Source organism: Barbatula barbatula (assembly GCF_947034865.1).
Source record: "Barbatula barbatula genome assembly, chromosome: 3".
NCBI classification, from domain to species: Eukaryota; Metazoa; Chordata; class Actinopteri; order Cypriniformes; family Nemacheilidae; genus Barbatula; species Barbatula barbatula.
In genome coordinates, this window is record NC_136764.1 from 10,297,455 (window position 1) to 10,313,189 (window position 15,735).

The 15,735-nt window shown below is 37.3% G+C and overlaps 1 protein-coding gene across 8 annotated transcripts; it reads left to right on the top strand.

Annotated features, from left to right (window-relative positions):
* Positions 1-1,583: 1,583 nt before the first annotated feature.
* Positions 1,584-15,035, top strand: crema (cAMP responsive element modulator a). 8 transcript variants are annotated; one of them, XM_079451463.1, is made up of 8 exons: positions 1,624-1,739; positions 2,936-3,035; positions 3,399-3,515; positions 4,117-4,172; positions 4,578-4,726; positions 5,791-5,979; positions 12,298-12,454; positions 12,530-13,921. In XM_079451463.1, the coding sequence occupies exons 2-8, from the start codon at positions 2,946-2,948 to the stop codon at positions 12,672-12,674; spliced, it is 903 nt and encodes a 300-aa protein (XP_079307589.1). In that variant the 5' UTR covers positions 1,624-1,739; positions 2,936-2,945; the 3' UTR covers positions 12,675-13,921. The 8 variants fall into 8 exon arrangements, with proteins under 8 accessions (XP_079307595.1, XP_079307589.1, XP_079307594.1 ...); XM_079451470.1 differs by having other exon boundaries at positions 1,690-1,739; positions 4,604-4,726; XM_079451468.1 differs by lacking the exon at positions 3,399-3,515 and having other exon boundaries at positions 1,654-1,739; positions 4,604-4,726.
* Positions 15,036-15,735: the final 700 nt, after the last annotated feature.

Sequence of the window (15,735 nt, forward strand, 5' to 3'; positions counted from 1 at the left end):
TGAGAAACCAAGGTTATGCATACCAGCACGGGTACTTTGAGAATGATTAAGCACATGGGCATTCTGAAAACACATGCATGCAGTTGTGCAAATGCCGAATTGTGTATACATTTTTGTATTTGTGCGTGCCACGTCAAACTTTAGCTTGTAGGGAAGAGGCGTGCTAAAATAGAAACACTGGGCAGGTGGCAATGGGCTGTGATACCACACACACACGCCAGGGGCCTGATACTGTTCTACAAGCCCAGTTGAGTGAAGCTTCCGTGGAACAGCTGTGGGATTACAAACACACGCTTTGATCTCTGTGAGGCACAATGACCAGATGCTCAAGTTCCATTAGACAGAAAACCCCTGTAGAAGAACTGTTCTACTGGTCTTCATACTGCAGTCAGGTCTGATAGCAGGTCAGTCTCCATCAAAGCAACACAGTTCTGCACGCCACTCTGACTGCAATAAGTTTTGTCTATGGTTCAAAGCAGCCTCCCGTAAAACCTTTCTTCCCACAACCCGGTTTGATGTATCAGCCCGAATATTCACTCTGCAGCGCACACTATCCCTTTCTTCTGATTTTATTGTGTATAGGGAAATATAGGAGGACTGTCTGTAACAAGGGTGGGGTGACCAGTGAGTCACATAATTTTAACTTTATACTTAAAACTGTTGCTTTTGCTGACAATGTCAGTGGACTATCGTGACCACCCACTTGAAACATGTTTGTGTACATGTCCTTAGGGAGTTGCAAGTATGGTTTCTAGACCAGTTGATCTGGCAATACCCCTGAAGGAAGGGTGGATCTTATACAATCCATTCTTACAGTAATGTTTTACTTGAAAATTGGGCTTTTAAAAATGTCAGTTTAGGGTACATTTTTAGTTTAAAACATTGAATGTGCACTTATACTAGTGAATACTGGCAATATTGGTTAGCCAAATTAACTCTGTGATACATTTTTGTTTTGTGTATATGTTTCAACATAATAATACTAAAAGCATGTTGTACTGTGACAACTTTCCCATGTAGTGTGACAACATGCCTTGCCATCCAAAAGGTGTTAAGTAGTTTTCTTTCTCAAGCTATAATGAGAAGGAACGTGCCTACTGTATACAATTGACTTAACAAATATTCAATGGGGTAAAACGAGCCTCCCTTTCCCGTTAAGTCAGAACAGAAAAAACGACATCATCTTCTAGCGCAAGATGGCGCAATTTTATCATTTTATTTCCTCCTATATCGAAACTGCTTAAAACTTTAATAAACAAGAAAGGGTAGACATTATATAACTATTTAAATTAGTAAATAACGTTTTGCTATTGTTTATGAAGAGCTAAATATAGATATAAAACTAAACGTAAACATATATTTTTCACATATTTTTGTGAACATTCAGGACAATTTTATATAGTTTTATCCAAACATTTTTAACATTATTATTATATTTCATTTTTATGTATTCATTATGGAAATAAATTCGTCTTAGAATTTCATCCAACTGTTGATAGCATTTGGTAACTGACAGCGTCTCCTCATATAGACGAGGCTCCTCCTAGAGTAGGTTTTCTGCACTCGGTCTGTGTGTGCAAGTCAATTGTGTGTGTGTGCTGTGTGTTATCGGGGCCTGCGACTGCAAAGTCCACGTTTCCCAGACGCATCATCAGAGCTGACGTGGGCGCTTACGTGTGCAGCGAGTCGGGCTTCCACTCCACTCGTAACCAGTGACGAGACTCTACGTAAAACTCGGGGTAAGTTATTACTGGCATGTAGACCTGATGCCAGAGAGGATTTGTAGAGGAGCGCAGGGAGAACAAGATGTAGCTGCTGTTACATTGTAGTTTATTAATTTAACATCTGCTGTAGAATATTGCGCAAAAAAGGCAAGTCTCGGAAGTTCCTGTTTTTGACAATAATTAAAACGAATAACGAAACGCGCCTGGACTTTAAACCCTGAATGTGTCAAATGAAACTTTAAGGTTAAATTAAACGAAATGGCGGGAATTGTTACATTGTATACGAGGCTGATTCGATTTTGGAGAATGACATAGTTCGATATCAGACTTGGTAAATAACATTAAAAGCAGACAGTGTGCCTAAAGAAGATATTAGCAAGTTGCCAATATGTATTTAAAAGGCCATGGATGTTTTCTATTATTCGTGTCTGCGTGCCACTGCGCTTACGTAAGCGAGAGCTGTTTAGTGCGCGCGCATTAGTTCTGTCAGTTCAGAAGGCTAAAATATGCAAGCTTAAATAAACACAGGCAAATATCAAGGTGCTAAAGCAATGGAGTGAAGGTAGTTTCCTCATAACACGTATGGTATCATATCTTGAAATATCTTGTTTCTGCTCTGTTCAAGCTGCGTTCAGAAAACGAGGAAGTATTGTTGCCCTCGCTCGTTTCGTTTGAATTCTTTTCTTTCAGACATAAACTCTTCAAACTCAAAAGTTCTCAGACATGTGCAGTGTGACACACACTAAAATCCAGAAGTTTAGAGTCATTCGTTCTTTATTAATATTTTTACCTTTAAAAATAATACTAAACTCTGGAAAAAGTGAACTTGAAACTATAGAATAACACAATAAAAATATTACAATGGGAATCATGATTTAAATAAATTATAGTGTACATTTTAAGCATACCCCTTCATATCAAAAGTGGTTTAATATCATTTTATTCAAGTGACCTAAACTTAAGAATGGAAGTGTAGATTGAACATGGGCTGCTTTTTAAATGTGTAGTCATTTAAACCATAGCAACCCAAATGAAAATTCCCAAAGAAGACAGACATTTTATCGAACAGATCATTTTATGACATTACATCATCACATTTAAAATGATGCTAAAACAAAGGAGTGCATGAATTGCAGCCTGTCATTTAAAATCTTGTGACGTAAAACTATAAAGCCCTGACCATGCATTTCCTCTCTGCGCTGTTGCTATAGACCGATCACCATGGAAACTGCAACCGTAGCGCAACAGGAAGCCAGTGCAACAGAGAAAGTAACAAGTGAGATTCAGTCCGACTCTGATTCACTCACAAAGGTACAAGGCTTACACAGATTTGATGCTTTTTCTGTTTCTACACGTATATCATGCACACTGGTACACACATTTGTAGTGCAGTTAGTGTTCAATTATGTTGTGAAATTCCTATTCCCTACAAGAAGTGCAGTATATGGTATAATCTTTAGTGGTCTGATTTCCCTTTTCATAAAATATGGTGTTTAGGTATAATATGATACACCAAGACACTTTAGTGAACCAAAACCCTGGCACTTGGCAATATTTACAGACTAAATATTAAAATGATATTCAACATAACACAAAATATAACTTTACTGTATTGGAAGATAAACCGAACCAGATGAGGCTTACTCTCCGTTTGCCTGTCTCTCTCTATGTCAGGTGGATGAGGCTGTGGCAGTGATGTCATTACCTGGTGGACAGACACCACAGGTGCAGGGAGTCATTCAAACAACACAGCCCTCAGTTATACAGTCACCTCAGATTCAAACTGCACAGGTACACACATTAGCACATTTGTATTTATACACTAAAATACAACCTGAAGCCCTGTGTAAATACAACGTTCCTAGAAATTACTATACACTCAACCTTTTTCTTCCCCTGGAGAGATTGACCAATCACATTGTGCATAGTTAGAGCTACAACCAATCACATGGAACATTTACTTATCCTGGATCACTGGACTGAAAAAAGAAGATTGACACAGTAACAAGCAGAGTAGCTGTATGTAGCAGTAATGAGATTTGAGTTCACTGCGTCTGATCTTCTCGGGTTGCGTGCGCACACATAGACCAAACAAATCTCAGAAGATACAAGTTACTATTTTAAACTTTATATAAAATGTAATAGATGTTACTTTTGTGACATCAAACATGAGTGACTTTATTTGTTTATTATTCCATGCAAAATATAAAGTGAGTGTGTTCTTTAAAAATCCCTTTGTTTCTTTTCAGATATAAAAAATAAATGAATCCAGTTTAAACAAAAAAAATTCAAAAAATCCCCCTCCCCCTGCAAGCTATATGACTTGTGCAACATATTCCAAGTCTTATGAATATCTATGTGTAAAAAAACAATTAACATTTTTTGTTTTTAGGTAGCACCATTTGATCCACAGAAGAGGCAGATTCTGTCCAGACGACCATCTTATAGGTGAGCTTAATTGTTCACCAATCAGATACCTGTGACATAATATCTGATTGGTCAGACTTGATATACTTTATCGCACACAACAATAAAATACTCTAACTCTTGAAATGAGATGCGCAAGAAAGAAGTCGTACCATCAACAGCGTTATAAAGACGGTAACATGACATTTGATGTCAAACACTTGAACAATGTCCTGTGGTGTGGTAACCGTGGTATAAGTGGAATAATTGACTATGGTCCGTTCAGTTATTCGAAAGTTAATGCACAGCCGGGTATTTACACTTAATTTACACTTAATAGAAGTGTTAATTTTCGAATAATTGAACGTCCCGTCATCAATTAATCCTTTCTTAATGTCAAATTGACATTTGCTTGTTTCCAAGTTAATTTATGTCATGTATGTTCAGGAAAATTCTTAATGAGTTGTCTTCAGATGTACCTGCTGTGCCAAAAATTGAGGAAGAGGAGAAAGTGGAGGGGGAAACACCACCCATCTCAAGTGTTGCTACGGTGACCGCATCGTCTTCAATCTACCAGAACAGCTCGGGGCAATACAGTACGTCTGAATTTATAACTCATTTATTACATAACAAATAATTTGTTACATGCTTAGAATAACATGAGGGTGAGTAAATAATGACAGAATTTAAATTTTTGCAAGCGATGCTGTAGAAGAACCATTTTTAAATTCCACAAAGAACCATTCAGTCAAAGGTTATTGAAACATCTCTTTCTTTCCTTTTTATAATCTGAAGAACATTGTTTCACCACAAAGGACCTTTTGTGAAGCAGAAATGTTCTTCAGATGTTAAAGGTTCTTTCTGGAACCATTTAGACTAAAAAAAGGTTCTACGGCATTGAAGGACCTTTTGAAAGCACCTTTATTTTTATGAGTGTGGGTGAACTATTCCTTTAACAAATTTTAGACCAGGGGTATTCAATTAAAGTTCGAAGAGGTCCGGTTTTTATATTTTCTTCCAAACGGAGGTCTTGACAATGTTTTTAGAATATAAAAAAATATTTAATCAATTTAGCCCAGTTGGATATACTGTATAAAAAATTTGATCTTTTATCAGGCTTTTTTATATTTTTATATATGTGTGTTTAGGCTCTGTGGTTTTAGGGGAATGCCCTCTAAATAGAAGGCCAATAATTCATATTTCTAAATAATAAAAACTACTGACAACATGCAGACAGCAAATGTAATGTATAAAATGCTATATAACAATTAAAATCATAAACAGAAAACAAAGTTACTAACTAAATTAGCCTTTCCGTTCCATTGTCGCCTTTTCATACCTTAACTACTTCTACCTTTAAATAATTTCCCAATTAAAACGTTGTTCATTACAAAATGTGAACCTGCTTGTGAAAACCCAGCAGAAAATCATCCTACAGAATATTCTGTGAAAATATAACAATATCTTCAATATTTACTGAATAATACCAAAATCTTATTGAAATCAATGCTTGAAATTAATCTTTGATACTTGTTAAAATAATCAATTCGATTATGAGATGTTAGACTCATCCGGATGGAATGAAGCAACTGTCCGGATCCGGTCGGCCTATTGAGGATGACTGTTTTAGACTAATGGTCCTTTTTTTGTGTCTGTGTAGTCGCCATCACACAGGGGGGAGCGATACAGTTGGCCGGGCCTGGAGGAGAAGCCCTACAGGGAGTTCAGGCTCTGACTCTTCCCGGTCCTGCCACACCCCAACCTGGGGCAACTTTCCTGCAGTACAGCCCCCAGGCGGGAGACCCCAGCCAGCAGCTACTGCTATCTGCTGGACAAGTGCTCGTTCAGGGTAAGATACCGGGTCTCTGTATGTTTCTGCTCCAGCAAAACTGTACAAAAGAGCCTGTAAAACCAAGTAATTTTTTATTGCAGTATTACTAAAGTTGATTGAGATATATAATTCTTCTGCGTTTGTTCTTAGTCAGATGAAAACACAGACATGCTCAAATTTGTTGGTACCCTTAGAGCTCATTGAAATAGTGCTTTATTTCTCTTGAAGAGTGATGAAATTAAAAGTTATTGTATCATGTATACTTGCACACCTTTGGTATGTCATAGAATAAAGCAAATAAGCTGTGGAAAGAGATGAATTATTGTTTATTCTACAAAGATATACTAAAATGGCCTGAACACATTTGTTGGTACCACTTAGAAAAGATATACATAATTGGATTATAGTGATATTTCAAACAAATTAGTTTCTTTAATTAGTATCACACATGTATCCAATCTTGTTCCAATCAGTCATTCAGTTTATTTAAACAGAAAAGTAGTCATTAATAGAGTTGTCTGAGGAGCTCAGAAAGAAAATAAGAGTTGGTAGCATGGTAAAGGTAAAGGCTACAAGGCCATCTTCTAGCAGCTTGATGTTCCTGTGACAACAGTTGCAAATCTTATTAAGAAGTTTAAGGTCCATGGGCGCGGTCGCAAGAGGAAATTCCACCCCAGATTGAACAAAAGGATAGTGCGAATGGTGGAAAAAGGATAACTGCCAAACAGATACAAGCTGAACTTCAAGGTGAAGGTCAGTTTCTTATCGCATCATCCATCACTTTTTGAGCAAAAGTGGGCTCCATTGAAGAAGAAAACATAAAAAGCCAGACTGGAATTTGCTTAAATTCATATTGACAAGCCACAATGCTTCTGGGAGAATGTCCTTTGGACAGATGAGTGAAAACTGGAGCTTTTTGGCAAGTCACATCAGTTCTATGTTCACATACGAAAAAAACTAGCTAAGACTATCAAGGCATTCTGGAGCGAAACGTACAGCCCAGTGTCAGAAAGCTCTGTCTCAGTCGCAGGTCATGGGTCCTCCAACAGGATAATGACCCAAAACACACAGCTAAAATCACCCAAGAATGGATAAGAACAAAACATTGGACTATTCTGAAGTAGCCTTCTATGAATCCTAACGAACATCTATGGAAAGATCTGAAACTGTCAGTCTGGAGAAGGCACCCATCATACCTGAGACAGCTGGAGCAGTTTGCTCAGGAAGAGTGGGTCAAACTACCTATTAACAGGTGCAGAAGTCTCATTGAGCGCTACAGAAAACGTTTGATTGCAGTGATCGCCTCTAAAGGTCGTGCAACAAAATATTAAGTTAGGGGAACTCCCATCAGTTTTGTCCATGACAATTTCATTTGCTTTATTATTTACAATATTTTGTTGAATAAAAAAACAAAAGCAAAGTCTGATTTCTATTATTTATGGAATAAACAATGGTGGATGCCAATTACTATTATTTTAAGTTATTTCAGAGAAAATTGTGGATTCTATTTATTTTGGAGGGGTACCAACAAATTTGAGCACATCTGTAAATTGACGTTAAAAACTATGGCTGATAACTGGTCCTGATCACGGAAGAACACATGTTGCATTGTGGGAAACCTGTTTGACTTGTTTTATTACGTGCTTCGCCGCAAACTGGTTAATTCTGTTGTGATGTCACTAAAGTAAAACATCTGGATTATAGAAATGGCTCAATTGATTAAAACGTTTAAAAAGTACACATTTAATATTAAGCTATTGTGTTCAATGCTTGGAGAGAATGCTGTGTGTGTTTTATGAAGAGTTGATCTAGGGATTTAGGGATACGCATAATGTTTATGTCTGTGCATTTGTTATGTTTGGCTAAAACACTTAGCTACAGTACCAATAAATTTTACCTAAGAAAATTAGAAAGTAACATGTTGTAAGGACTATAACAGTTAAACAACCATAAATAAGACAGATATTTGAAACATCATGAAGTTTTATATGAACTGACACCTTTACTCAGACATACATATATATTGTGTGTGTGTGTGCGTGGTTGAAGATAACCATTCCAGATGCCTGTGTAGTGTTATGGGGTGAAATGGGCACGGTCTCCTTTTGTTTGTGCTGAAACACTTTTGCGTCATTATGATCTAAAAATACATCAAACTCAACTTACAGTACTTCTCCTCCTTCCTTTCCTCTCTCCTCTCTTCTGAAACAAACTTTAGTACTTACATTACGTACTGTACACTACCTGTTAGAAATCAGTTTTAATCCCCTTCAGGTCATGAGTTTTAGCACAGTTGTTTAATTACAAAGATTCTTCACTCTCTCTCATTCACACACACAGTCTCACACACACACACACAGACACACAGTGCCGGGAGGGCATTCTCCAGAGAGAGTGTGTTATTTCCCTATGAGGCTGCAGTGATGTCACAATGATGTCAATGCCCTTAATAGTAATCTGACTGAGCGAGCGAGCGAGCAAGAGCGAGAGAAAGAGAGCAGGAACGAGAGAGATAGTGTGAGGGAGGGTTAAAGGCAACAGACTTAGTACCACAACACAGACTAGAGTCAGAAAGAGTTTACTTGAGAGAGAGAGAGAGAAACTGTACCAAGACGAGCACTTAGTAAAGCATCTGGAAAGAAAGGAGAGGAAATTAAGAAAATAGTGTTCAAAAGACAAATCCAACTGGATTACTACAGTATAGAGATGGCAGTGACTGGGGAAGAGACCGAGTCAGGTGAGAGAGCTGTGTCTTTTATTATGGAAAGTTGGTGAAAACTTTTGTGTGTTTTTGTGCGTGTTTGTATACGGTATGTTTGGTGTGTGTGCGTGTTAATGTATACTAAAGAATATGTGATGTTATGCATGTTGTCTTCGTGTATTTCATTGGTCATGTTATTGGTCATATTCACTTTTCTGCCTTTACTTTTACCAAATGTGTCATAAATACAGTGAATCTTATTATAGAAGTATTTGTCTCCGCTTATTTTATTTAAATGATGTATTAATGAATATTAAGGTAAACATAAAATAGAATACAGTTAGAAAGTGACACTCTGTAAACACTATATCTCTCTCTCTCTGTATGTAAGGAAAGAATTGAGTTGCTATGGTTTTGCTTGTTTTTGTTAGTTTTTTCGTCCTTTCATGTGGCTTTAACATTTCCCTCAACACACACAAACAAACACACGCTCATTCAAACGCTTCTGTTTACGAAATCAGGCTGCAAATTCTGCATGACTATTCACACACATGAGTCAGTGAGAGAGGACAAAAGCAGGGTGCATGAGGGGGCGGGGTTTTTGCTTGACGTCAGTCTGTTTCCTGGAAGCAGGACGAAGCCGAGAAAGAGAGACAGAGAGCAATAGAGAGAGAGAGGGGGAAACGGGTGGGGGTTTGGGCAACGACGCACACAGTGATGTCAGCACTTTGTCACATTATCTGATAACACACACGGACGCGTCAAGTCAAAGCATAACCGGTTTGTTGAAGGACATGTGTTTCTGATTTACTGCTGCTCACAAAATAGTATCTAATAGATGATTTTAAACCAACTGTATTTTAACTTTTAAAGCAGTAAATTTACATAACTTAGCTACTTGTGTTTGGGTATGTTTGTGTGAATTCTCTTATGTAACAGCTAGTTGTTATTGTTTTGTATTCATCACATAAACGAATTAGTCCAATTGTCGATGCACTTTTAAATCTGGTCACAAATAGAAGCTTGACTCAATACTTAAAATGCAAAGTTTTCTATGATCTTTAGGTTTAGGGGTACGGGATAAAATATACAGTTTGTACAGGCTAAAATTAATTATGCCTATGGACTGTCCCCACGGAGATAATAAGAGAGCTGTGTGTCTTATTGTGGAAAGTTGATTTGACACTTGTGTGTTTTTTTTTGAGTATGTGTGTGTGTGTGTGTGTGTGTGTGTGTGTGTGTGTGTGTGACCTAAACCTGGATACACACCAACTCCGTGGGGACCAAAATTGAGGTCGGCATGGGCAAAAAAGCTTATAAAATCGTACAGAACATATCTATGATCTTTAGGTTTAGGGGACAAAATATAAAATTTGAACAGTATAAAATCATTACGCCTATAGACTGTCCCCGCACGGAGATTATCTGCACACACACACGTGTAGTTTATGTATGAAGGAGACAGACAAAAGGTGAACAGCATGCAGGCAAGGCCAGGGGGGTATTCCAGAAAGCTGGTTGTGTGACATACCAAGGTAAGTTTAAGGGTTAGTAAGCTGATAACCTCAACTTTCGGTTCCAAAATCAGAAATAACTTTCAGGGTAAGTAACCATAGCCACTTACTCTCTGAAGAGGTTAGTTCAGGGTTAGTTAGTTTAAGGAAATGTTACTTAGCCTCAGAGGTTGTCTGTTCATGTGTGCGCTTTTAATGAGCATCAAGTGGCCGTGGAAGAACAGATTATTGTATTATTAACTTTAATGTACAATTTCCAAAGGTTAAAGGATGTTAGTAGTAAAGTATATTAACTGCAGCAATTGCATATCATTACTCCTGTTCGCGTATTAGGAAATATTTGATGCATTGGGCCAAAGATAGTTGTGGCCTAATGGTTAGAGAGCCAGACTTAAAACACAAAAGTTGGAAGTTTGATTCCCAGGCAGGCAGGATTCCAAGGCTTTATTATAAGTGACACCCAATGGGAACTACGGCATACTATTCACATCTATAAATTCTAATTATAACTAAATAATGCCATTAACATAAACAATACATTAAAAACATAGACTTAAGGTTTTTAATACTGATTCCTTAAAAATGTCTTTCTGATCCCCAGCCTCCTCTTACAGTTTAGTAGAGAAAGGCCTTTCTCCAAATTACAATTAGCCTTTCAGGATAGCCCGTTTCAACCTCAACTTAACATTTGGAAAGTCATGGCCTTTTAGCTAAAAATCTAAATGTATGTAAATACATTCATTTAAAAGGGATATATGACATGACATATTGGACATGTAACCGTGGGCCTAACGTTTCTTTTTCTTCCACTGTCACAGCAGACCTTCATCCTCTAATGCAAATGATTTATCATGGTTTGTGTGTACTGAAGGGTTAAACTAGTTTTGATTTAAAGATTATGACAACAGTAGCAGTTTCTACAATTAAAGGAGTCTCCGTTAAGAAAACCATACACATGTTAAATTAATTGTCACAAACATCTCAACAAATCTAACAGCCATGAAGAATATATATTTTAAATATCTAACTATAAAAATACTTGTATATAGTAGCCAAAATATATATAAACTAACTTTTTATTAGGTAGCGTTTATTTTAGAAATGTATAAATTCAATTACACAATATCTTTAACTCAGCACTTTATACACAGATGCAGATTTAAATCTTTTGATTAAAAAACCCAGATTTCTTTACATTGTTTCACAGACAAAACCTTTAAGCTTCTTAACCGTTTCCATGGTGACTCGTGAGATCTGTGAGCCATTGACAACGTCTTCAACCTCCTGTTCCTGTGAGCACGTGTCAACTCTGGGTAACTTGCAGGACATTGATTAAATTTACCCTTCGAACGTGTTAAGTTAACCCTGCTTTCTGGAATACACCCCTGGCTCACTAGTGACACCAAATGAAAACGCAAAAAAATATTTACATATGCAATTATTAAACCGTCACCTTTTTTAGATATATACTTGTTACTTTTACAATTTAATTAGTTTTTCAATCATTATTACAATTGTGGTGCTGCAAGTCGCATGGAAATGAATACCTGCTTTTTAAAATTATTTGTACTGTATGCATTTAATTTTTCACAAAAAGCATCACTAATACACACTTTTTTGACACCTTTTTGAGAAGAATAGTATTCAATTGAAAATGTATGATTCGTACACTGTATGTTTTCCTCAGTGAGTCATGGCCTAATGGTTAGAGAGTCGGACTCATGATCAGAAGGTTGCCGGTTCTATCTTAGGGCCGGTGGGCAACGACTAAGGTGCCCTTGAGCAAGGCACCTAACCCCTACCTGCTCCTGGTGTGCTGTAGTGAAAGCTGCCCACTGCTCCGTGTGTACGAGTGTTCACGACTTGCTGTGTGTGTGTTTACTCTCTGGATGGGTTAAATGCAGAAGTCACATTTCGGGTATGGGTCACCATATCTGACAAATAGGTCACTTTCACAATTGTCTGTTACCAGTGTCGTAAATAATGTCACTGTACACAAGCCCCTGTGGGCAGCGCAAGGTGAATTTATTTACTCAGGTAGCTGTGCTGAATGTAGTATGATGAGCTATAACTTATGTGTCAAATGACATACATTACATCTTTGTATATTTGTGTGTTTAGCTGCCACAGGAGACATGCCAGCATATCGGATCCGCTCCCCGTCGTCAGGGTTACCACCAGGCGTTGTTATGGCAGCGTCACCAGGGGCAATGCACAGCCCACAGCAGAACGCAGAGGAGGTCACACGCAAGAGAGAAGTCCGGCTGATGAAGAACAGGTACCAAACACCTGAATGAGCATGTTTTTATTTGTGTGCGCAAACTTACTGACGAGTGTGTTTGATTTGTGATAGGGAGGCGGCCCGTGAATGTCGCAGGAAAAAGAAAGAATATGTAAAGTGTTTGGAGAACCGTGTCGCTGTGCTGGAAAACCAGAACAAGACTCTCATTGAGGAGCTTAAAGCTCTTAAAGATATCTACTGCCACAAACCAGAATAACACGCTTGGAAACACTGCAGAGAGACTGACTGATTTACAGACTACTTGTCTCTTCTTGTTTTGCATTGCCTGGATATTATTATTACTTTTGGTTTTGTTTGGCCAAATGTTTCTGTAAGAAGTTGCTAATGTTGCTTTGAGAACGCTGAGGACTACAGTTTGAATCCTATAGCCCCATCCTCTCTCTCGCTCGCTCTTTCTCTCATACACTTATTTTTAAGATGGGCGAAGTTGTGTATTATTGCTGTTGTCTGAAACTGGAACTCCTCATCGATGTGTGTGGAAACAATAATTGGTGTTTTCCTTTTTTATTTTTAAATTGCCTATTAAACATAATTGTTCTATGTTCATATAGCTATAGGTTTACGAGTTCATTTAATTTGTGTTTTGGCACATTTGTCAACAGCTTATGGCTAAATGTAACAGGATGCAAAAGTATAAGTTTAACAAGACAAAAGAAACATTTAGCATCACTTTTACTTTAAGCAGTGTCAGAGATAATAGCATTTTTACCTTTATAAAACACAGTTATTTATTCAGATGATTTTTAATCCAAAGCAATTAACAAAACACCAGCACTCTATGTATCTATTTTGCATATGTTCCTGTTTATTTCTCTATTCATGAAATATTACAAGCATTCACTGAATTTAGGTGCAGAAACGTTTAACTTTGTGCGACAAACAAGAATGTTACTTTACGTGAAATATTTTGTCATACATGTTTTTTCATAATAAGGTTCAAACCTCAGTACTGAATTACCATTTTATTGGTTTATTATAAATAAAGGTAAACAGAGTAACATAGAAGGGATATTGTTTAATGTTTTAATGTGAGTTTTAAACTCTTCAGACTGATGTTAATATAAAAAAAAAGTATATAATCATATCCCCTGCACTTCTTTAACACTGTACAGATCGCTGACTATTTTAAATAAAATATTTTTATAAACGTATATGATCTTTGTGCGAACATAGTGATTTATTTATTTGGAGAAGCACTATTGTTTGTTTTGTATGTGGGTAAAGGATGTTACAGAACTTTATTAAAGTGGATAATTTTGTGTAAAAACACTTGCAGATATGCACTCTACACACACGCACGCACGCAGGCATTCGTTTTTGCAACAATGTACTCAATCTTTTAGTGTATATCTGCCAGCGTGACCTTGAAAGAGTTGTTTTGTCTCTGAACTTTGTGTTTTTCATTTTCTCCTCACAAATAAAGCAAATAGATGCTTTCAGCACAACTGTTTTCTTTGACTCCTCGTGTACATGTGAACTAACCATGTAGATAACTAGTTAGGCCTAGGTTAACCCTAGTAACTGAAAGGCAGTGAATTCTGTAAATGTGTAAAAAAAACTTGCTTTTTTCAAAACTTAGAATAATGTTGTATGATACCGTCCGACAGTGTTGAGGGAGAGTTGAAGTCTGTGTGAATGTTTTAAGGTGTTCATGGGTCTAGAATGTGCTGGGGGTTTGGCACACATGTGCAAACATGGAAAATTCCACAATATGAGTTCGCGCGCGCCCTCTGTTGGATTACTGTAGTTTCACAATCTCACAGACAAAAAACGTCTTACCTGTTGGGTTAATTGCTTTACCATAGAGATTAGAAGTACTATAGTCCAATCTTCTCATAGTACCGAGGCATGTAAACTATTATAATTTGCTAACTTTATCCGGTACCTCAGAGATGACGTATTTTTGCAGGCGGAAGTAAGCGCCTGCACATCTGAAATATGCTCATTTGCACTAATGGACCACTTTCATAACTGCACTAACTAATCTACTGCACTGTAACTTCAATAACTGCATTAACTAATCTACTGCACTGTAACCTAATTAACTGCATTAACTCATCTTCTGGACTGCACCCTATTAACTCCATTAACTCATCTTCTGGACTGCAACCTATTATTAACTCTTATACTGCACCGTATCTTTAATAACCGCATTAACTCATCCACTGCACTGTTACTTCAACAACTGCATTGACTCACCTATTGCATTGCAACTTTAACAGCTTAAGTCAATAATCTATGCACACTTAAATCACTTGCACTATTGTTTAGTCTAAATTATTATCTGCTCATATCCATCTCTACATTAATGTTCATAGTGTTAATGTTCATAGTATATAGTGATCTGTATATATTGTTCATAGTACATACCTACTGTCATATTTTCATAGAACATACCTACTGTAAAATATTTTCATAATCCATGCCCACTGTATAACATTTTCTCAATATTGTATTCTGTATTTATTCTAACTGTATATCCTGCACTTGCTAATTGCACACTGTACTTGTATATGTGTAATGACAATAAAGTTGAATCTAATCTAATCTAAGTGGGAACACTGTGAGGAGTAGCAGATCACTTGGCTGTTAAGGGGAAAAAACCTCCACATTATCTGACATGCAAAGATGTACACATTCTTGAAAAACGCGTCTGCAATTGTTAAGAAAATTTGGCAAAGATATTGCTTTTCCTTGTCTACTTCTACCGCTTGTATTTTGAAATGCTCTCTTTTTCCTTGTCCTAAAATTACGTATTGCTGACGCATCCGGAACGTATCCGGAACTAGGACCATATGCAATGCCACGCATAAGGGCACGGCACGTTTAAATGCATTATTCATGAATGACACGTCACGGCCATATGTTTAATAAATTTTATGCAAATCCTTCCGTTTTGGGGCTTACCATTGGCTAAACCAAAACGTCTGTACGCGAAATTACGTCTTTAGGCGCAATAACGCGTACATGCGTTATAGCGTCTGTACACGTTACGTCTAAAGACATTTCTGCCTAAATGGCCTTCCATTCGTTGTTTCTCCCGACCATGCATTCTACCCATATACTCGAAATCAACGTCTCCACGCCAAGCCTCCGACAACTCTTTCAAACTTCATCAAAAATGTGTCCCCTATCAAATAAGTGCTCTGTGAATGAACCCGCATCTACGATTTAAGAGATTTGTGTCCATGTTGCATTATTCGTGAGCTTTATATGCGCGATGATGTCTAACGCCCCCTCCAAAGAAAGACTTTTAG

Excerpts from the sequence above, each read along its gene's own strand:
- crema (XM_079451463.1), top strand. The coding sequence starts at position 2,946 with ATGGAAACTGCAACCGTAGCGCAACAGGAAGCCAGTGCAACAGAGAAA. Across the intron at positions 4,727-5,790 it reads GAACAGCTCGGGGCAATACA|TCGCCATCACACAGGGGGGA; the intron begins GTACGTCTGAAT and ends GTGTCTGTGTAG. Across the intron at positions 12,455-12,529 it reads GTCCGGCTGATGAAGAACAG|GGAGGCGGCCCGTGAATGTC; the intron begins GTACCAAACACC and ends GATTTGTGATAG.